Source organism: Oncorhynchus mykiss, chromosome 10 (genome assembly GCF_013265735.2).
Source record: "Oncorhynchus mykiss isolate Arlee chromosome 10, USDA_OmykA_1.1, whole genome shotgun sequence".
In the NCBI taxonomy this organism is placed as follows: Eukaryota; Metazoa; Chordata; class Actinopteri; order Salmoniformes; family Salmonidae; genus Oncorhynchus; species Oncorhynchus mykiss.
Genome location: NC_048574.1, coordinates 87,314,398 through 87,338,843, shown reverse-complemented (window position 1 = coordinate 87,338,843; position 24,446 = coordinate 87,314,398). Strand labels below are relative to the sequence as shown.

The 24,446-nt window shown below is 43.8% G+C and overlaps 1 protein-coding gene across 1 annotated transcript in view; it reads left to right on the top strand.

Annotated features, from left to right (window-relative positions):
* Nucleotides 1-17,324, top strand: part of LOC110511546 (replication factor C subunit 1) — a 56,382-nt gene extending 39,058 nt beyond the window's left edge. The window contains exons 19-23 of the mRNA XM_036934405.1: nt 7,871-7,988; nt 8,494-8,639; nt 10,775-10,988; nt 12,206-12,388; nt 16,926-17,324. Coding sequence (XP_036790300.1) covers nt 7,871-7,988; nt 8,494-8,639; nt 10,775-10,988; nt 12,206-12,388; nt 16,926-17,033 — 769 coding nt within the window. The 3' untranslated portion in view covers nt 17,034-17,324. The remainder of the gene's footprint in view (nt 1-7,870; nt 7,989-8,493; nt 8,640-10,774; nt 10,989-12,205; nt 12,389-16,925) is intronic.
* The last annotated feature ends 7,122 nt before the right edge of the window (nt 17,325-24,446 follow it).

Sequence of the window (24,446 nt, the reverse complement as noted above, 5' to 3'; positions counted from 1 at the left end):
GTATAACTGACTAGGTACCCCCCTTTCAGTCCAATACATTCAGGTTGTATAACTGACTAGGTACCCCCCTTTCAGTCCAACACATTCAGGTTGTATAACTGACTAGGTAGTTGAATACATTCAGGTTGTATAACTGACTAGGTACCCCCCTTTCAGTCCAATACATTCAGGTTGTATAACTGACTAGGTAGTTGAATACATTCAGGTTGTATAACTGACTAGGTACCCCCCTTTCAGTCCAATACATTCAGGTTGTATAACTGACTAGGTACCCCCCTTTCAGTCCAATACATTCAGGTTGTATAACTGACTAGGTACCCCCCTTTCAGTCCAATACATTCAGGTTGTATAACTGACTAGGTACCCCCCTTTCAGTCCAATACATTCAGGTTGTATAACTGACTAGGTACCCCCCTTTCAGTCCAACACATTCAGGTTGTATAACTGACTAGGTAGTTGAACACATTCAGGTTGTATAACTGACTAGGTACCCCCCTTTCAGTCCAATACATTCAGGTTGTATAACTGACTAGGTACCCCCCTTTCAGTCCAACACATTCAGGTTGTATAACTGACTAGGTACCCCCCTTTCAGTCCAATACATTCAGGTTGTATAACTGACTAGGTACCCCCCTTTCAGTCCAATACATTCAGGTTGTATAACTGACTAGGTACCCCCCTTTCAGTCCAATACATTCAGGTTGTATAACTGACTAGGTACCCCCCTTTCAGTCCAACACATTCAGGTTGTATAACTGACTAGGTAGTTGAACACATTCAGGTTGTATAACTGACTAGGTACCCCCCTTTCAGTCCAATACATTCAGGTTGTATAACTGACTAGTTACCCCCCTTTCAGTCCAACACATTCAGGTTGTATAACTGACTAGGTACCCCCCTTTCAGTCCAACACATTCAGGTTGTATAACTGACTAGGTACCCCCCTTTCAGTCCAATACATTCAGGTTGTATAACTGACTAGGTACCCCCCTTTCAGTCCAACACATTCAGGTTGTATAACTGACTAGGTAGTTGAACACATTCAGGTTGTATAACTAACTAGGTACCCCCCTTTCAGTCCAATACATTCAGGTTGTATAACTGACTAGGTACCCCCCTTTCAGTCCAACACATTCAGGTTGTATAACTGACTAAGTACCCCCCTTTCAGTCCAACACATTCAGGTTGTATAACTAACTAGGTACCCCCCTTTCAGTCCAACACATTCAGGTTGTATAACTGACTAGGTACCCCCCTTTCAGTCCAATACATTCAGGTTGTATAACTGACTAGGTACCCCCCTTTCAGTCCAATACATTCAGGTTGTATAACTGACTAGGTACCCCCCTTTCAGTCCAACACATTCAGGTTGTATAACTGACTAGGTACCCCCCTTTCAGTCCAACACATTCAGGTTGTATAACTGACTAGGTAGTTGAACACATTCAGGTTGTATAACTGACTAGGTACCCCCCTTTCAGTCCAACACATTCAGGTTGTATAACTGACTAGGTACCCCCCTTTCAGTCCAACACATTCAGGTTGTATAACTGACTAGGTAGTTGAACACATTCAGGTTGTATAACTGACTAGGTACCCCCCTTTCAGTCCAACACATTCAGGTTGTATAACTGACTAGGTACCCCCCTTTCAGTCCAACACATTCAGGTTGTATAACTGACTAGGTACCCCCCTTTCAGTCCAACACATTCAGGTTGTATAACTGACTAGGTAGTTGAACACATTCAGGTTGTATAACTGACTAGGTACCCCCCTTTCAGTCCAACACATTCAGGTTGTATAACTGACTAGGTACCCCCCTTTCAGTCCAACACATTCAGGTTGTATAACTGACTAGGTACCCCCCTTTCAGTCCAATACATTCAGGTTGTATAACTGACTAGGTAGTTGAACACATTCAGGTTGTATAACTGACTAGGTACCCCCCTTTCAGTCCAACACATTCAGGTTGTATAACTGACTAGTTAGTTGAATACATTCAGGTTGTATAACTGACTAGGTAGTTGAATACATTCAGGTTGTATAACTGACTAGGTAGTTGAACACATTCAGGTTGTATAACTGACTAGGTAGTTGAATACATTCAGGTTGTATAACTGACTAGGTAGTTGAACACATTCAGGTTGTATAACTGACTAGGTACCCCCCTTTCAGTCCAACACATTCAGGTTGTATAACTGACTAGGTAGTTGAATACATTCAGGTTGTATAACTGACTAGGTAGTTGAACACATTCAGGTTGTATAACTGACTAGGTACCCCCCTTTCAGTCCAATACATTCAGGTTGTATAACTGACTAGGTACCCCCCTTTCAGTCCAATACATTCAGGTTGTATAACTGACTAGGTACCCCCCTTTCAGTCCAATACATTCAGGTTGTATAACTGACTAGGTACCCCCCTTTCAGTCCAACACATTCAGGTTGTATAACTGACTAGGTACCCCCCTTTCAGTCCAATACATTCAGGTTGTATAACTGACTAGGTACCCCCCTTTCAGTCCAATACATTCAGGTTGTATAACTGACTAGGTACCCCCCTTTCAGTCCAACACATTCAGGTTGTATAACTGACTAGGTACCCCCCTTTCAGTCCAACACATTCAGGTTGTATAACTGACTAGGTACCCCCCTTTCAGTCCAATACATTCAGGTTGTATAACTGACTAGGTAGTTGAACACATTCAGGTTGTATAACTGACTAGGTACCCCCCTTTCAGTCCAACACATTCAGGTTGTATAACTGACTAGTTACCCCCCTTTCAGTCCAATACATTCAGGTTGTATAACTGACTAGGTACCCCCCTTTCAGTCCAACACATTCAGGTTGTATAACTGACTAGGTACCCCCCTTTCAGTCCAACACATTCAGGTTGTATAACTGACTAGGTAGTTGAACACATTCAGGTTGTATAACTGACTAGGTACCCCCCTTTCAGTCCAACACATTCAGGTTGTATAACTGACTAGGTACCCCCCTTTCAGTCCAACACATTCAGGTTGTATAACTGACTAGGTAGTTGAACACATTCAGGTTGTATAACTGACTAGGTACCCCCCTTTCAGTCCAACACATTCAGGTTGTATAACTGACTAGGTACCCCCCTTTCAGTCCAATACATTCAGGTTGTATAACTGACTAGGTACCCCCCTTTCAGTCCAACACATTCAGGTTGTATAACTGACTAGGTAGTTGAACACATTCAGGTTGTATAACTGACTAGGTACCCCCCTTTCAGTCCAATACATTCAGGTTGTATAACTGACTAGGTACCCCCCTTTCAGTCCAATACATTCAGGTTGTATAACTGACTAGGTACCCCCCTTTCAGTCCAATACATTCAGGTTGTATAACTGACTAGGTACCCCCCTTTCAGTCCAATACATTCAGGTTGTATAACTGACTAGGTACCCCCCTTTCAGTCCAATACATTCAGGTTGTATAACTGACTAGGTACCCCCCTTTCAGTCCAATACATTCAGGTTGTATAACTGACTAGGTACCCCCCTTTCAGTCCAATACATTCAGGTTGTATAACTGACTAGGTAGTTGAATACATTCAGGTTGTATAACTGACTAGGTAGTTGAACACATTCAGGTTGTATAACTAACTAGGTACCCCCCTTTCAGTCCAATACATTCAGGTTGTATAACTGACTAGGTACCCCCCTTTCAGTCCAACACATTCAGGTTGTATAACTGACTAGGTACCCCCCTTTCAGTCCAATACATTCAGGTTGTATAACTGACTAGGTACCCCCCTTTCAGTCCAATACATTCAGGTTGTATAACTGACTAGGTACCCCCCTTTCAGTCCAATACATTCAGGTTGTATAACTGACTAGTTACCCCCCTTTCAGTCCAACACATTCAGGTTGTATAACTGACTAGTTACCCCCCTTTCAGTCCAACACATTCAGGTTGTATAACTAACTAGGTACCCCCCTTTCAGTCCAACACATTCAGGTTGTATAACTGACTAGTTACCCCCCTTTCAGTCCAATACATTCAGGTTGTATAACTGACTAGGTAGTTGAATACATTCAGGTTGTATAACTGACTAGTTACCCCCCTTTCAGTACAACACATTCAGGTTGTATAACTGACTAGGTACCCCCCTTTCAGTCCAACACATTCAGGTTGTATAACTGACTAGGTACCCCCCTTTCAGTCCAATACATTCAGGTTGTATAACTGACTAGGTACCCCCCTTTCAGTCCAACACATTCAGGTTGTATAACTGACTAGGTACCCCCCTTTCAGTCCAACACATTCAGGTTGTATAACTGACTAGGTACCCCCCTTTCAGTCCAACACATTCAGGTTGTATAACTGACTAGGTACCCCCCTTTCAGTCCAATACATTCAGGTTGTATAACTGACTAGGTACCCCCCTTTCAGTCCAACACATTCAGGTTGTATAACTGACTAGGTAGTTGAACACATTCAGGTTGTATAACTGACTAGGTACCCCCCTTTCAGTCCAATACATTCAGGTTGTATAACTGACTAGGTAGTTGAATACATTCAGGTTGTATAACTGACTAGGTACCCCCCTTTCAGTCCAATACATTCAGGTTGTATAACTGACTAGGTACCCCCCTTTCAGTCCAATACATTCAGGTTGTATAACTGACTAGGTACCCCCCTTTCAGTCCAACACATTCAGGTTGTATAACTGACTAGGTACCCCCCTTTCAGTCCAACACATTCAGGTTGTATAACTGACTAGGTAGTTGAACACATTCAGGTTGTATAACTGACTAGGTACCCCCCTTTCAGTCCAATACATTCAGGTTGTATAACTGACTAGGTACCCCCCTTTCAGTCCAATACATTCAGGTTGTATAACTGACTAGGTAGTTGAATACATTCAGGTTGTATAACTGACTAGGTACCCCCCTTTCAGTCCAATACATTCAGGTTGTATAACTGACTAGGTACCCCCCTTTCAGTCCAACACATTCAGGTTGTATAACTGACTAGGTACCCCCCTTTCAGTCCAACACATTCAGGTTGTATAACTAACTAGGTACCCCCCTTTCAGTCCAACACATTCAGGTTGTATAACTAACTAGGTACCCCCCTTTCAGTCCAATACATTCAGGTTGTATAACTGACTAGGTACCCCCCTTTCAGTCCAACACATTCAGGTTGTATAACTGACTAGGTACCCCCCTTTCAGTCCAACACATTCAGGTTGTATAACTGACTAGGTACCCCCCTTTCAGTCCAACACATTCAGGTTGTATAACTAACTAGGTACCCCCCTTTCAGTCCAACACATTCAGGTTGTATAACTGACTAGGTACCCCCCTTTCAGTCCAATACATTCAGGTTGTATAACTGACTAGGTAGTTGAACACATTCAGGTTGTATAACTGACTAGGTACCCCCCTTTCAGTCCAACACATTCAGGTTGTATAACTGACTAGGTAGTTGAACACATTCAGGTTGTATAACTGACTAGGTACCCCCCTTTCAGTCCAACACATTCAGGTTGTATAACTGACTAGTTACCCCCCTTTCAGTCCAATACATTCAGGTTGTATAACTGACTAGGTACCCCCCTTTCAGTCCAATACATTCAGGTTGTATAACTGACTAGGTACCCCCCTTTCAGTCCAATACATTCAGGTTGTATAACTGACTAGGTACCCCCCTTTCAGTCCAATACATTCAGGTTGTATAACTGACTAGGTACCCCCCTTTCAGTCCAATACATTCAGGTTGTATAACTGACTAGTTACCCCCCTTTCAGTCCAACACATTCAGGTTGTATAACTGACTAGGTAGTTGAACACATTCAGGTTGTATAACTGACTAGGTACCCCCCTTTCAGTCCAATACATTCAGGTTGTATAACTGACTAGGTACCCCCCTTTCAGTCCAATACATTCAGGTTGTATAACTGACTAGGTACCCCCCTTTCAGTCCAATACATTCAGGTTGTATAACTGACTAGTTACCCCCCTTTCAGTCCAACACATTCAGGTTGTATAACTGACTAGTTACCCCCCTTTCAGTCCAACACATTCAGGTTGTATAACTAACTAGGTACCCCCCTTTCAGTCCAACACATTCAGGTTGTATAACTGACTAGGTACCCCCCTTTCAGTCCAACACATTCAGGTTGTATAACTGACTAGGTACCCCCCTTTCAGTCCAATACATTCAGGTTGTATAACTAACTAGGTAGTTGAATACATTCAGGTTGTATAACTGACTAGGTAGTTGAACACATTCAGGTTGTATAACTGACTAGGTACCCCCCTTTCAGTCCAACACATTCAGGTTGTATAACTGACTAGGTACCCCCCTTTCAGTCCAATACATTCAGGTTGTATAACTGACTAGGTAGTTGAACACATTCAGGTTGTATAACTGACTAGGTAGTTGAATACATTCAGGTTGTATAACTGACTAGGTAGTTGAATACATTCAGGTTGTATAACTGACTAGGTAGTTGAATACATTCAGGTTGTATAACTGACTAGGTAGTTGAATACATTCAGGTTGTATAACTGACTAGGTACCCCCCTTTCAGTCCAACACATTCAGGTTGTATAACTGACTAGGTACCCCCCTTTCAGTCCAACACATTCAGGTTGTATAACTGACTAGGTACCCCCCTTTCAGTCCAATACATTCAGGTTGTATAACTGACTAGGTACCCCCCTTTCAGTCCAATACATTCAGGTTGTATAACTGACTAGGTAACCCCCTTTCAGTCCAACACATTCAGGTTGTATAACTGACTAGGTACCCCCCTTTCAGTCCAATACATTCAGGTTGTATAACTGACTAGGTACCCCCCTTTCAGTCCAATACATTCAGGTTGTATAACTGACTAGGTAGTTGAATACATTCAGGTTGTATAACTGACTAGGTACCCCCCTTTCAGTCCAACACATTCAGGTTGTATAACTGACTAGGTACCCCCCTTTCAGTCCAATACATTCAGGTTGTATAACTGACTAGGTACCCCCCTTTCAGTCCAACACATTCAGGTTGTATAACTGACTAGGTAGTTGAACACATTCAGGTTGTATAACTGACTAGGTAGTTGAATACATTCAGGTTGTATAACTGACTAGTTACCCCCCTTTCAGTCCAACACATTCAGGTTGTATAACTGACTAGGTACCCCCCTTTCAGTCCAACACATTCAGGTTGTATAACTGACTAGGTACCCCCCTTTCAGTCCAATACATTCAGGTTGTATAACTGACTAGGTACCCCCCTTTCAGTCCAATACATTCAGGTTGTATAACTGACTAGGTAGTTGAATACATTCAGGTTGTATAACTGACTAGGTACCCCCCTTTCAGTCCAACACATTCAGGTTGTATAACTGACTAGGTACCCCCCTTTCTGTCCAATACATTCAGGTTGTATAACTGACTAGTTACCCCCCTTTCAGTCCAATACATTCAGGTTGTATAACTGACTAGGTACCCCCCTTTCAGTCCAATACATTCAGGTTGTATAACTGACTAGGTACCCCCCTTTCAGTCCAACACATTCAGGTTGTATAACTGACTAGTTACCCCCCTTTCAGTCCAACACATTCAGGTTGTATAACTGACTAGGTACCCCCCTTTCAGTCCAATACATTCAGGTTGTATAACTGACTAGTTACCCCCCTTTCAGTCCAATACATTCAGGTTGTATAACTGACTAGGTAGTTGAATACATTCAGGTTGTATAACTGACTAGGTACCCCCCTTTCAGTCCAACACTAGGAAGTGCAGCTCAGTTTCCACCTCATTTTGTGGGCAGTGAGCACATAGCCTGTCTTCTCAAGAGAAGACAGCTGATTCTATCTGTCTCTCTCCCTCCCTCTCAGTGGTGATGTGAAGTCCCACCTGGTCCTCCTCAGTAAGACAGCTGATTCTATCTGTGATGGAGACCTGGTGGACAGACAGATACGTTCCAAACAGGCCTGGTCTCTACTGCCCACACAGGTAACACACACACACAGGTAACACACGCACACAGGTAACACACACACACACACACACACAGGTAACACACACACACACAGGTAACACACACACACACACACACAGGTAACACACACACACACACACACACACGTAACACACACACACACAGGTAACACACACACACAGGTAACACACACACACAGGTAACACACACACACACACACAGGTAACACACACACACACACACAGGTAACACACACACACACACACAGGTAACACACACACACACACACACAGGTAACACACACACACACAGGTAACACACACACACACAGGTAACACACACACACACAGGTAACACACACCTGAGGCTCCACAGGGAAAATCAAATGTTTGCTAACCTTCCTTTTTGTGTTTTAACGTTGGTCTGAGACAGTGTGTGTCAAACGTGTCTGTTTGTGGTTTAAACTGTGTGTGTGTGTGTGTGTGTGTGTGTGTGTGTGTGTGTGTGTGTGTGTGTCAGGCCATCTATTCCAGTGTGTTACCAGGAGAGTTGATGAGTGGTTATATGAACTGCTTCCCCTCGTTTCCCTCCTGGCTGGGAAAGTTCTCCTCCGGCAATAAACACTCCCGGATCATTCAGGAGCTGGCCTCTCACATGAGCCTCAGGTAAGGACACACACACACACACACACACACACACACACACACACACACACACAGGTAACACACACACACACACAGGTAACACACACAGAGTCTGTTTACATGCACAGTAATAATTAGATATCAAACTGATTATGGCATAATTAAGGCGGATTATCCCATTAGTCATGTCAACACCTTACTGTGATTAATTGTTGTAAATCCTAAATTGGCAGATTAAAACACCTGGTGATCTGATCTTTAAAAGCTATCAAGTTTAACAGTAAGTAAAACAGTTTAATCGGCCTTCCCGGCGAGGCGTAATTTATCTGAGCGTTCGTGCCGCTCATCAGTTTAGCGAGACTCGATCTTGTACGCCGTTGCGTGAAGTTGGGGTTTCTTATTTATAAATATATATATATTTTTTTTCATTACAAACTTTGTCCCGTAGTCTGAAATCGGAGAAGTATTCTGAGAAACAACATGGTCGCTGTGGTAGAAGCGAAAAAAAAGTCCCATCATGCAGTCTGATTTCAGATGTGTCCATGGCAACAGGATTATTAAGGGGGAAATCCTCCTCCTTCTTGCCAAAGTAAACGTTTTAAATTGAATTATTATATTGATCTGATGTTTTCATGTAACTGGTACACACCGGCAGTCTGATCTGGGGTGTGTTCATTAGTTACTGTTCTGCAACACGTTTTCTATTGAACATACCTCCCTCTCTCCCCATCTTCATGTAACTGGTACACACCGGCAGTCTGATCTGGGGTGTGTTCATTAGTTACTGTTCTGCAACACGTTTTCTATTGAACATACCTCCCTCTCTCCCCATCTTCATGTAACTGGTACACACCGGCAGTCTGATCTGGGGTGTATTCATTAGTTACTGTTCTGCAACACGTTTTCTATTGAACATACCTCCCTCTCTCCCCATCTTCATGTAACTGGTACACACCGGCAGTCTGATCTGGGGTGTGTTCATTAGTTACTGTTCTGCAACACGTTTTCTATTGAACATACCTCCCTCTCTCTCCCCATCTTCATGTAACTGGTACACACCGGCAGTCTGATCTGGGGTGTGTTCATTAGTTACTGTTCTGCAACACGTTTTCTATTGAACATACCTCCCTCTCTCCCCATCTTCATGTAACTGGTACACACCGGCAGTCTGATCTGGGGTGTATTCATTAGTTACTGTTCTGCAACACGTTTTCTATTGAACATACCTCCCTCTCTCCCCATCTTCATGTAACTGGTACACACCGGCAGTCTGATCTGGGGTGTATTCATTAGTTACTGTTCTGCAACACGTTTTCTATTGAACATACCTCCCTCTCTCCCCATCTTCATGTAACTGGTACACACCTGCTGTCTGATCTGGGGTGTGTTCATTAGTTACTGTTCTGCAACACGTTTTCTATTGAACATACCTCCCTCTCTCCCCATCTTCATGTAACTGGTACACACCGGCAGTCTGATCTGGGGTGTGTTCATTAGTTACTGTTCTGCAACACGTTTTCTATTGAACATACCTCCCTCTCTCCCCATCTTCATGTAACTGGTACACACCGGCAGTCTGATCTGGGGTGTGTTCATTAGTTACTGTTCTGCAACACGTTTTCTATTGAACATACCTCCCTCTCTCTCCCCATCTTCATGTAACTGGTACACACCGGCAGTCTGATCTGGGGTGTGTTCATTAGTTACTGTTCTGCAACACGTTTTCTATTGAACATACCTCCCTCTCTCCCCATCTTCATGTAACTGGTACACACCGGCAGTCTGATCTGGGGTGTGTTCATTAGTTACTGTTCTGCAACACGTTTTCTATTGAACATACCTCCCTCTCTCCCCATCTTCATGTAACTGGTACACACCGGCAGTCTGATCTGGGGTGTGTTCATTAGTTACTGTTCTGCAACACGTTTTCTATTGAACATATTCCCTCCCTCTCTCCCCCTTCTACCTCTCCACTCCTCCCCCCTCCTCCCTCACTCTCCCCCTTCATCCTCCCTCCCTCTCTCTCCCCCATATTTTACCTCTCCCTCCCCTTCATCCTCTCTCCCCCTCCTCCCCCTCTCTCTCCCCTCCTCCCCCTCTCTCTATCTCCTCTTCTCTCCTTCCTCTCCCTCCCCTCCTCCTCCTCTCTCCTCCAGGACATTAAGTAGCAGACAGGCAGTGAGCCTGGACTACCTCCCGTACCTCCGCATGGCCCTGTTGTGTCCTCTTCAGAGGCAGGGGGCGGAGGGGGCCGGTCAGGCCGTCCAGCTGTTAGACGACTACCACCTGGTCAGAGAGGATGTGGACAGCCTCATGGAGATCAGCCTCTGGGGGGGGCAGCCTGACCCCTACGCTAAACTAGACCCCAAGGTCAGAGGACGGGGACGGGTGTAATAATGGTGTTAATCTGATTGTAATAATGGTGTTATTGTTAATCTAATCAGTGATTGTAATAATGGTGTTATTGTTAATCTGATCTGTGAATTGAATGGTGTTAATCTAATCTGTGATTGTAATAATGGTGTTATTGTTAATCTAATCTGATTGTAATAATGGTGTCAGACTAGTTGTAATAATGGTGTTAATCTGATTGTTAATCTAATCTGTGATTGTAATAATGGTGTTAATCTGATTGTAATAATGGTGTTATTGTTAATCTAATCTGTGATTGTAATAATGGTGTTAATCTGATTGTAATAATGGTGTTATTGTTAATCTGATCTGTGATTGTAATAATCATGTTAATCTAATCTGTGATTGTAATAATGGTGTTATTGTTAATCTGATCTGTGATTGTAATAATGGTGTTACTCTAATCTGTGATTGTAATAATGGTGTTAATCTGATTGTAATAATGGTGTTATTGTTAATCTAATCTGTGATTGTAATAATCATGTTAATCTAATCTGTGATTGTAATAATGGTGTTAATCTGATTGTAATAATGGTGTTATTGTTAATCTAATATGTGATTGTAATAATGGTGTTAATCTAATCTGTGATTGTAATAATGGTGTTATTGTTAACCTATTCTGTGATTGTAATAATGGTGTTACTGTTCATCTAATCTGTGATTGTAATAATCATGTTAATCTAATCTGTGATTGTAATAATGGTGTTATTGTTAATCTAATCTGATTGTAATAATGGTGTCAGACTGGTTGTAATAATGGTGTTGTTCATCTAATCTGTGATTGTAATAATGGTGTTATTGTTAATCTAATCTGTGATTGTAACCATGGTGTTAATCTAATCTGTGATTGTAATAATGGTGTTATTGTTAATCTAATCTGTGATTGTAACCATGGTGTTAATCTAATCTGTGATTGTAACCATGGTGTTAATCTAATCTGTGATTGTAATAATGGTGTTATTGTTCATCTAATCTGTGATTGTAATAATGGTGTTAATCTGATCTGTGATTGTAATAATGGTGTTAATCTAATCTGTGATTGTAACCATGGTGTTATTGTTCATCTAATCTGTGATTGTAATAATGGTGTTAATCTAATCTGTGATTGTAATAATGGTGTTGTTGTTCATCTAATCTGTGATTGTAATAATTGTGTTAATCTGATCTGTGCCCAGGTGAAATCAGCGTTCACGAGGGCCTATAACCGGGAGACCCACCTGACACCGTACTCCCTCCAACCAATCAAGAAGGGCCGTCGTGGCGGGGGAGTGGAGGCAGAACCGGGAGGAGAAGGGCAAGAGGAACAGCCTGAGGAAGAGGAGGAGGAGGAAGGTGTTGCAGCTGACGCCATGATCAAAGTAAGGAGGAAACACACTTCTCGACGCCCCACCCCCCCCCCCCCCCCCACACACTTTTCTGAAATTATTTACAATTTTTATTTGTTTCAATTTATTGGAGAAGAAAGGATGAATTACTGAATGGTCGGCGGCCATCTTCTCCGGTGGTTATAGACGGTCTACTGTGGCATCGATATGAGTCAGAAACAATCATTCTAGGGCGTCTCAATTTACTACAACGTGTAAATGGGATCATTTTGGTTATAAAGTCTAGTCTCGTCCAAAACCCGAGTTTGGTAAGTCGTGACTTGAGGGTTTGTTTTTTATTTATTTATTTAACCAGGTATTTATTTTATTTCTCCTTTATAAATATAAAATAAACACTTTATATATCGGAGATGTTTTTTTAATTTTATTTCACCTTAATTTAACCAGGTAGGCCAGTTGAGAACAGGTTCTCATTTACAACTGCGACCCAGACCAAGATAAAGCCAAGCAGTTTGACACAAACAACAACACAGAGTTACACATGGAGTAAAACAAACATACAGTCAATAATACAGTAGAACAAAAGAAAACAAAGTCTATATACCTGGGCTACCCTGGGGCGTCAGGGTAGCCGAGTGGTTAGAGTGGAGGGGCGGCAGGGTAGCCTAGTGGTTAGAGCGTTGGACTAATAACCGGAAGGTTGCAAGTTCAAACCCCCGAGCTGACAAGGTACAAATCTGTCGTTCTGAACAGGCAGTTTAACCCACTGTTTTTAGGCCGTCATTGAAAATAAGAATTTGTTCTTAACTGACTTGCCTAGTTAAATAATGGTAAAATGTGCAAAATGTGTGCAAATTAGGTCAAATAAATAGGCCATGGTGGAGAAGTAATTACAATATAGCAATTAAACACTGGAGTGGTAGATGTGCAGAAGATGAATGTGCAAGTAGAGATACTGGGGTGCAAAATAGCAAGATAAATAAATACCAGTATGAGGATAAGAGATAGATAGATAGATGGGCTATTTATAGATGGGCTATGTACAGGTGCAGTGATCTGTGAGTTCCTCTGACAGCTGGTGCTTAAAGCTAGTGAGGGAGATATGAGTCTCCAACTTCAGAGATTTTTGCCGTTTGTTCCAGTCAGCGGCAGCAGAGAACTGGAAGGAAAGGCGAACAAAGGAGGAATTGGCTTTGGGGAGTGACCAGTGAGATATACCTGTTTGAGCGCGTGCTACGGGTGTGTGCTGCTATGGTGACCAGCGAGCTGAGATTAGGGCGGGGCTTTACCTAGCAGAGACTTGATTAGTGACTTGACTTGTTTTGATTACAATCACACTTTACCTGTTAACATGTGGTAGCACTGTGTTGTCTGGTAGCACTGTGTTGTCTGGTAGCACTGTGTTGTCTTGGTAGCACTGTGTTGTCTGGTAGCACTGTGTTGTCTGGTAGCACTGTGTTGTCTGGTAGCACTGTGTTGTCTGGTAGCACTGTGTTGTCTGGTAGCACTGTGTTGTCTGGGGAAAAGACTGGGCGGGTTTGCTTTGCATGCTATGCTGGCATAGTTTAACAAAAGGTCAGGGCCAAGCTATGCTAGCTAGCTGCTGTCAGCTTGGCTAAACACAAGGTCAGGGCCAAGCTATGCTAGCTAGCTGCTGTCAGCTTGGCTAAACAAAAGGTCAGGGACAAGCTATGCTAGCTAGCTGCTGTCAGCTTGGCTAAACAAAAGGTCAGGGACAAGCTATGCTAGCTAGCTGCTGTCCGCTTGGCTAAACACAAGGTCAGGGCCAAGCTATGCTAGCTGCTGTCAGCTTGGCTAAACACAAGGTCAGGGCCAAGCTATGCTAGCTAGCTGCTGTCAGCTTGGCTAAACACAAGGTCAGGGCCAAGCTATGCTAGCTAGCTGCTGTCAGCTTGGCTAAACACAAGGTCAGGGCCAAGCTATGCTAGCTAGCTGCTGTCAGCTTGGCTAAACACAAGGTCAAGGCCAAGCTATGCTAGCTAGCTGCTGTCAGCTTGGCTAAACACAAGGTCAGGGCCAAGCTATGCTAGCTAGCTGCTGTCAGCTTGGCTAAACACAAGGTCAGGGCCAAGCTATGCTAGCTAGCTGCTGTCAGCTTGGCTAAACACAAGGTCAGGGCCAAGCTATGCTAGCTAGCTGCTGTCAGCTTGGCTAAACACAAGGTCAAGGCCAAGCTATGCTAGCTAGCTGCTGTCAGCTTGGCTAAACACAAGGTCAGGGCCAAGCTATGCTAGCTAGCTGCTGTCAGCTTGGCTAAACACAAGGTCAGGGCCAAGCTATGCTAGCTAGCTGCTGTCAGCTTGGCTAAACACAAGGTCAGGGCCAAGCTATGCTAGCTAGCTGCTGTCAGCTTGGCTAAACACAAGGTCAGGGCTGGCTTGACTTTCTATTCATCCCTTCCTCTCTACTTTATGTTAGCCCTTGTTCGTTGTGATTGGACGAACAAAGACACACCCACATCAAACCACACCCCCATAGACGACTCTCGTTTCTTTGCCTTCAGTCACGGCCACTAGCATTTCTTAATGAGCGTTGGTGAAAAATTAGGCCAAATCAGGAAGTGCACAGGACACCAGTGGTCTCTTCCAGGATAACACCCCCCATCCCACAGGACACCAGTGGTCTCTTCCAGGATAACACCCCCCATCCCACAGGACACCAGTGGTCTCTTTCAGGATAACACCCCCCATCCCACAGGACACCAGTGGTCTCTTCCAGGATAACAACGCCCCCCCCATCCCACAGGACACCAGTGGTCTCTTCCAGGATAACAACGCCCCCCCCATCCCACAGGACACCAGTGGTCTCTTCCAGGATAACAACCCCCCCCATCCCACAGGACACCAGTGGTCTCTTCCAGGATAACAACCCCCATCCCACAGGACACCAGTGGTCTCTTCCAGGATAACACCCCCCATCCCACAGGACACCAGTGGTCTCTTCCAGGATAACAACCCATCTCACAGGACACCAGTGGTCTCTTCCAGGATAACAACCCCCATCCCACAGGACACCAGTGGTCTCTTCCAGGATAACACCCCCCATCCCACAGGACACCAGTGGTCTCTTCCAGGATAACACCCCACAGGACACCAGTGGTCTCTTCCAGGATAACACCCCCCATCCCACAGGACACCAGTGGTCTCTTCCAGGATAACAACCCCCCCATCCCACAGGACACCAGTGGTCTCTGAAAGGTGTTTGAGGAAGGTGTAAACCGTGTGCCCTGGTCAGTCACCAGATCTCCACCCAACTGAATACTTCTGGGAGATTCTGGAGCTGAGCCTGAGGTGGCGTCTTCACCAATGATGAAATTTCCTCGTGGAAGAATGAGGTCACATCCCTCCAGTAGAGTTCCAGACCCTTGTAGAATCCATGTCGAGGTGCATTGAAGCCGTTCTGGCTGCTGGTGACCCAACGCCCTGTTAACACACTATACGTTGGGGTTTCCTTTATCTTGGTGTTTACATTATGTTGGAGTTTCCTTTATTTTGGCAGTTACCTGTACATACTGTATAGTGTGTACACACACGCACACACACACACACACACACACACACACACACACACACACACACAAACCCGTGTGTACACACACACACACACACACACAAACCCGTGTGTACACGCACATTCTCGTTCAGAAAGATGGATAATCCATTCCTTGGCTTGAATATAGCGCTGGTGATTTTTGAATCGGGTAATAACTTTACTTTTCTCTCTTCCTCTTCCTCCCATCTCCCCCATTTCTTCCTCCCATGTCCCCCATTTCTTCCTCCCATCTCCCCCATTTCTTTCTTCCTCCCATCTCCCCCATTTCTTTCTTCCTCCCATCTCCCCCATTTCTTTCTTCCTCCCATCTCCCCCATTTCTTTCTTCCTCCCATCTCCCCCGTTTCTCCCCTGTTTCTCTCCCCTCTCCTCCCCTGTTTCTCCCCCCCTCCCTTCCCTCTCCCTTCTCCTCCCCTGTTTCTCCCCCCCTCCCTTCCCTCTCCTCTCTGTTTCTCCCTCTCCCCTGTTTCCCCCCCTCCCCCTCTCCCCTCTCCTCCCCTGTTTCCCCCCCTCCCCTCTCCTCTTTGTTTCTCCCTCTCCCCTGTTTCCCCCCCTCCCCTCTCCTCTTTGTTTCTCCCTCTCCCCTGTTTCTCCTCCCCTCTCCTCCCCTGTTTCTCCCCCCCTCCCTTCCCTCTCCCCTGTTTTTCCTCCCCTCCCCTCTCCTCTCTGTTTCTTCCTCTCCCCTGTTTCTCCCCCCTCCCTTCCCTCTCCCCTCTTTCTCCTCCCCTCTCCTCTCTGTTTCTCCCTCTCCCCTGTTCCCCCCCCCTCCCCTCTCCTCTCTGTTTCTCCCTCTCCCCTGTTTCCCCCCCCCTCCCCTCTCCTCTCTGTTTCCCCCCCCCCCTCCCCTCTCCTCTCTGTTTCTCCCTCTCCCCTGTTTCCCCCCCCTCCCCTCTCCTCTCTGTTTCTCCCTCTCCCCTGTTTCTCCCCCCTCCCCCTCTCCCCTCTCCTTCCCTGTTTCTCCCTCTCCCCTGTTTCTCCCTCCACTCTTCTCTTCACAGTTGAAGAAGGCCAAACCCTCCAAGGAGCCCAAGAAGGAGAAGACGACAGCCGGGGATTCTGGGAAGGGAAAGGGCAAAGGCAAAGGCAAGGGCAAAGCCAGGAAGTGACCCCTAACCTCTCAGACAACAAAAAAGCGAACTGTACAACACCTCTTCTCTGACGTTCAGAAGAACAAACCCCTAAACGGATTGACCACCACCTACCTGGTCTTATCACCGTGGCGACCGGAGACAGAACCCTGGCTGTCTTCTTGAACCCCTTTAAACTTAGGATGTGCATCCCAAAGGGGACCCTATTCCCTATATAGTGGCACTACTTTAGACCAGAGTCCCATAGGGCCCTGGGTATAAAGTAGTGCACTATGAAGGGAAAACCCTATTCCCTATATAGTGGCACTACTTTTGACCAGAGTCCCATAGGGCCCTGGGTATAAAGTAGTGCACTTCTTTTGACCAGAGTCCCATAGGGCCCTGGGTATAAAGTAGTGCACTTCTTTTGACCAGAGTCCCATAGGGCCCTGGGTATAAAGTAGTGCACTATGAAGGGAATAGGGTCCGCTTTGGGACTTTACTATATCTTGTTAGCGCTGTGGATTTGGAAAGGTCTGAATGATAACTGTGTGTGTGTGTGTGTGTGTGTCATGTAAATATGTACCTTGTAGTATATAAAGATGCTGTTGCTTTCTACTGCTCATCGTAGTAGACGGGAAACCTTTCTGGTCTAAACCGTCGAGACCAGCGGATGGATCAGTGAACGGTAGAATAGTTCTGGTGGGTTTGTTTTTTGTTGTAAAGATTTTCACTGATAAATGACGCCTGTATTTACGGTATTGTGGTTGTGACGTGTTTTCTTTCTCTCTGTTGATGGTTGAAATACAGTCTCTTAATCTGCATGGGTAAGGTATTTTTAGTTAAAATGATCAATTAGTGATGTGTGTGTGTGTGTGTGTGTGTGTGTGTACAGTACCAGTCAAAGGAGACCGAACTAGACTATTGAGATGCACCCCTAGGAGACAGAACTAGACTATTGAGATGCACCCCGAGGAGACAGAACTAGGCTATTGAGATGCACCCCTAGGAGACAGAACTAGACTATTGAGATGCATCCCTAGGAGACAGAACTAGACTATTGAGATGCACCCCTAGGAGACTAGACTATTGAGATGCACCCCTAGGAGACAGAACCAGACTATTGAGATGCACCCCTAGGAGACCAGACTATTGAGATGCACCCCTAGGAGACAGAACTAGACTATTGAGATGTACCCCTAGGAGACAGAACTAGACTATTGAGATGCACCCCTAGGAGACAGAACTAGACTATTGAGATGCACCCCTAGGAGACAGAACCAGACTATTGAGATGCACCCCGAGGAGACAGAACTAGACTATTGAGATGCACCCCTAGGAGACAGAACTAGACTATTGAGATGCACCCCTAGGAGACCAGACTATTGAGATGCACCCCTAGGAGACAGAACTAGACTATTGAGATGCACCCCTAGGAGACAGAACTAGACTATTGAGATGCACCCCTAGGAGACAGAACTAGACTATTGAGATGTACCCCTAGGAGACAGAACTAGACTATTGAGATGCATCCCTAGGAGACAGAACTAGACTATTGAGATGCACCCCTAGGAGACTAGACTATTGAGATGCACCCCTAGGAGACCGAACTAGACTATTGAGATGCACCCCTAGGAGACAGAACTAGACTATTGAGATGCACCCCTAGGAGACAGAACCAGACTATTGAGATGCACCCCTAGGAGACCAGACTATTGAGATGCACCCCTAGGAGACAGAACTAGACTATTGAGATGTACCCCTAGGAGACAGAACTAGACTATTGAGATGCACCCCTAGGAGACCGAACTAGACTATTGAGATGCACCCCTAGGAGACAGAACTAGACTATTGAGATGCACCCCTAGGAGACAGAACCAGACTATTGAGATGCACCCCGAGGAGACAGAACTAGACTATTGAGATGCACCCCTAGGAGACAGAACTAGACTATTGAGATGCACCCCTAGGAGACCAGACTATTGAGATGCACCCCTAGGAGACAGAACTAGACTATTGAGATGCACCCCTAGGAGACAGAACTAGACTATTGAGATGCACCCCGAGGAGACAGAACTAGACTATTGAGATGTACCCCTAGGAGACAGAACTAGACTATTGAGATGCATCCCTAGGAGACAGAACTAGACTATTGAGATGCACCCCTAGGAGACTAGACTATTGAGATGCACCCCTAGGAGACCGAACTAGACTATTGAGATGCACCCCTAGGAGACAGAACCAGACTATTGAGATGCACCCCTAGGAGACCAGACTATTGAGATGTACCCCTAGGAGACAGAACTAGACTATTGAGATGCACCCCTAGGAGACAGAACTAGACTATTGAGATGCATCCCTAGGAGACAGAACTAGACTATTGAGATGCACCCCTAGGAGACCAGACTATTGAGATGCACCCCTAGGAGACAGAACTAGACTATTGAGATGCACCCCTAGGAGACCAGACTATTGAGATGCACCCCTAGGAGACAGAACTAGACTATTGAGATGCACCCCTAGGAGACAGAACTAGACTATTGAGATGCATCCCTAGGAGACAGAACTAGACTATTGAGATGCACCCCTAGGAGACAGAACTAGACTATTGAGATGTACCCCTAGGAGACAGAACTAGACTATTGAGATGCACCCCTAGGAGACAGAACTAGACTATTGAGATGTACCCCTAGGAGACAGAACTAGACTATTGAGATGCACCCCTAGGAGACAGAACTAGACTATTGAGATGCACCCCGAGGAGACCAGACTATTGAGATGCACCCCGAGGAGACAGAACTAGACTATTGAGATGTACCCCTAGGAGACAGAACTAGACTATTGAGATGCACCCCTAGGAGACAGAACTAGACTATTGAGATGTACCCCTAGGAGACAGAACTAGACTATTGAGATGCACCCCTAGGAGACAGAACTAGACTATTGAGATGCACCCCTAGGAGACAGAACTAGACTATTGAAATGCACCTCTAGGAGACAGAACTAGACTATTGAGATGCACCCCTAGGAGACAACTAGACTATTGAGATGCACCTCTAGGAGACAGAACTAGACTATTGAGATGCACCTCTAGGAGACAGAACTAGACTATTGAGATGCACCCCTAGGAGACAGAACTAGACTATTGAGATGCACCTCTAGGAGACAGAACTAGACTATTGAGATGCACCCCTAGGAGACAGAACTAGACTATTGAGATGCACCCCTAGGAGACCAGACTATTGAGATGCACCCCTAGGAGACCAAGCTAGACTATTGAGATTCACCCCTAGGAGACCAAGCTAGACTATTGAGACACCCCTAGGCTACACTAGACTATTGAGACTCAACTCCTGGACTACACTAGAGACTATTGAGACTCACCCCCTGGACTACATTAGAGACTATTGAGACTCACCCCCTGGACTACACTAGACTATTGAGACTCAACCCCTGGACTACACTAGAGACTATTTCTTGAATTTCTTGATTTGTTTAACACTTTTCTGGTTACTATGATTTCATAATGATCATGATTGTGTCCCACTTGTTGTTGATTCTTCACAAAAAAATACAGTTTTATATCTTTATGTTTGAAGCCTGAAATGTGGCAAAAGGTCGCAAAGTTCAAGGGGGCCGAATACTTTCGCAAGGCACTGTATGTGTGTGTGTGTGTATATATATATATATATATATATATATATATATACACACACACACATATTTACACCATTTTCCTCTTCCCGCTCGGTGCTCCTCTCACTTCTCTCTTCCTCTTCCTCCTCTCACCCCATCACCATCATTGCGTCTCTCAATTTTTCATTTTAAACACACTTGCAAACAGAAATTAAACAAAAAAAAGCTCAGTTTAAACCAAGAGGTTAGGTTCCTCACATGGAACGTACAGTGTAGTTTTGAAATACATACATCCCCGTCATTCTACGAGAATCCTTGCAGCATAATAGCTGATACCTCTGGTTTCTAGGTCATTTAGATAAGGTTCCCATACTTTGTAGAACTGGTCTGTTTTAGAATGCAATGTACATGTCAGATATTCCAGAGGCACCCATTCAAATAGTATCTTATGCCAATCTTTTAATAGAAGGAACCTTATCACTAATCCACTGTAAAAGGATGTTTTTCCTCGCTGCGAAAGTACGGATGCTGTAAAGCCTCCTCTTACCCACAGAAGTAACATGCCTACTAGGGAGACCTAACAGTAAAGAAACTGGGTCCAATTCTAGATCAACCCCCTAGGATCTTTTCAATTTCTTGCAGAACACCAGACCAGTATCTTTTGTATTTTGGTACATGACCATAAACAATGTGTTAGGGTGCCTGTATCCGTTTTGCATTTAAGACACTGAGGGGAAGAGGAAGTGGGGCTAAAAGCATGTCTGCGATTTGGGGATATATGCAATCTGTGTATTATTCTTAATTGGATTGCTCTAGTACGATTACATTTAGATATTGTTTTTGTATATCTCCAAATGTCCTCCCACATCTCTTCGTCAATAGTAACAGACAATTCTTTCTCCCACACTTGTTTCACCCTCTGTGTGTTGACAGCAGAAAGGGACCTTAAAGTATCATAAAACAGACTGGCAATATTGCCATCTTAAGTCTTGGCTTGCGTTTACTCCATATAAAGGAACTTAGCCATCCGTTTACATCCTTTATTACCTTATTGGAGAGTAATACTGGGATCATTTGGATTGGGTAAAGTAGTCTAGGTAAAATGTTCATTTTCAAGAGGGATATTCTACCCAACCAAGAAATCGGGAGAGAGTTCCAGCGCTCCAGATCCTGTCTTATTGTATCAAACAAGGGAACAAAATTGGCTTTGTACATTTGCTGGAATTTAGGAGTTACAAATATACCCAGATACATGAAACCTGAGGGAGACCATTTAAAAGGGAAGGGGGGAGAAGTATTAGTTACAGAGTGGCATAGCCTCTGACTTAGTTAGATTAATCTTGTAGCCTGAGAATTCGCTGAATAATTCAATAATATTAATTAGAGCTGTAATTGAAGTCTCGGGACTAGAGATGAATATCAGGACATCATCAGCATACAAGCTTATTTTATGGTGAACATCACCAATGAGCAGCCCCTGTATAGCAGGCGTTACCCTGATGGCCTCGGCCAGTGGTTCCATAACGAGTGCAAAGAGGAGGGGGGATAAAGGACAGCCCTGTCTGGTACCTCTGTGTATAGAGAAACTATTTGACCTTAGGGTTGATGTATTGATTGATGTATTAATTGATGTATTGGTTGGTTGATTGATGTATTGGTTTATTAATGTATTGGTTGGTTGATGTATTGATTGATATATTGGTTGATTGATTTTATGGTTGGTTGATTTATAGTTGGTTGATTGATGTATCGGTTGATGTATTGGTTGGTTGATTGATGTATTGGTTGGTTGATTGATGGATTGGTTGTTGTATTGGTTGATGTATTTGTTGGTTGATGCATTGGTTGGTTGATTGATGTATTGGTTGGTTGATTGTTGTATTGGTTGATGTATTGGTTGGTTGATTGATGTATTGGTTGGTTGGTTGATCTATTGGTTGATGTATTGACAGATTCATTGGTTGATGTATTTATTAATTGATGTATTGGTTGATGTATTGTTTGAGTGATGGATTAGCTTTATGATGTGTTGATTGGTTAATTGATGAATTGGTTGGTTGATTTATTCATTTATGTATTTGTTGATGTATTGGTTGGTTGATGTATTGATTAATGTATTGGTTGATTGATTTAATGGTTGGTTGATTTATAGTTGGTTGATTGATGTTTTGGTTGGTTGATGTATTGGTTGACTGATGTATCGGTTGATTGATGTATCGGTTGATTGATGTATCGGTTGATTGATGTTTTGGTTGGTTGATGTATTGGTTGGTTAATGTGTTGATTGCTTGATTAATGTATTGGTTGGTGTGTTGATTGGTTGATCGATGTATTGGTTAGTTTATTGATGTATTGGTTGGTTGACTGATGTATTGGTTGGCTGATTTATTAATTCATGTATTTGTTGATGTATTGTTTGGTTGATGTATTGGTTGGTTGATGTATTGGTTGGTTGATGTTTTGGTTGGTGTATTGATGTATTGATTGGTTGATCGATGTATTGGTTAGTTTATTGATGTATTGGTTGGTTGACTGATGTATTGGTTGGCTGATTTATTAATTCATGTATTGGTTGATGTATTGATTGGTTGATGTATTGGTTGATGTATTGGTTGGTTGATGTATTGGTTGGTTGATGTATAGGTTGGTTGATGTATAGGTTGGTTGATGTTTTGGTTGGTTGGTGTATTGATGTATTGGTTGGTTGATGTATTGGTTGGTTGATGTTTTGGTTGGTTGGTGTATTGATGTATTGGTTGGTTGATGTATTGGTTGGTTGGTGTATTGATGTATTGGTTGGTTGGTGTATTGATGTATTGGTTGGTTGGTGTATTGGTTGGTTGGTGTATTGATGTATTGGTTGGTTGATGTATTGGTTGGTTGGTGTATTGGTGTATTGGCTGGTTGGTGTATTGATGTATTGGTTGGTTGATGTATTGGTTGGTTGGTGTATTGGTGTATTGGTTGGTTGGTGTATTGATGTATTGGTTTGTGTATTGGTGTATTGGTTGGTTAATGTATTGGTTGGTTGATGTATTGGTTGGTTGGTGTATTGGTGTATTGGTTGGTTGATGTATTGGTTGGTTGATGTATTGGTTGGTTGATGTATTGGTTGGTTGATGTATTGATGTATTGGTTTGTGTATTGGTGTATTGGTTGGTTAATGTATTGGTTGGTTTATGTATTGGTTGGTTGGTGTATTGGTTTGTGTATTGGTGTATTGGTTGGTTGATGTATTGGTTGGTTGATGTATTGGTTGGTTGATGTATTGGTTGATGTATTGGTTGGTTGATGTATTGGTTGGTTGATGTATTGGTTGGTTGATGTATTGGTTGATGTATTGGTTGGTTGATGTATTGGTTGGTTGATGTATTGATGTATTGGTTGGTTGATGTATTGGTTGGTGTATTGATATATGTGTTGATTGATTGTATTGACTGGTTGATATATTGATTGATTGATTTCAGATCCATGTGAAGAGAGGGGAGCATCTGAATGCAGCTCACATGCTCATCAGAGTTTCCAACAACGTCAGCAAATTCCCCTCCCTTGAGTAACACACGTACAGACAAAAACACAGACACACCCTGACACACAATTGATGTGTTGTTAAAATAGATCTGATGTGTTTATCTCTCTGTCTGTCTACCTGTAGCCTCATACAGGTAAACACACACACTGTTCCAGCTACCTGCAGCCTGATATAGGTAAACACACACACTGTTCCAGCTACCTGTAGCCTGATGTAGGTAAATACACTGTTCCAGCTACCTGCAGCCTGATATAGGTAAACACACACACTGTTCCAGCTACCTG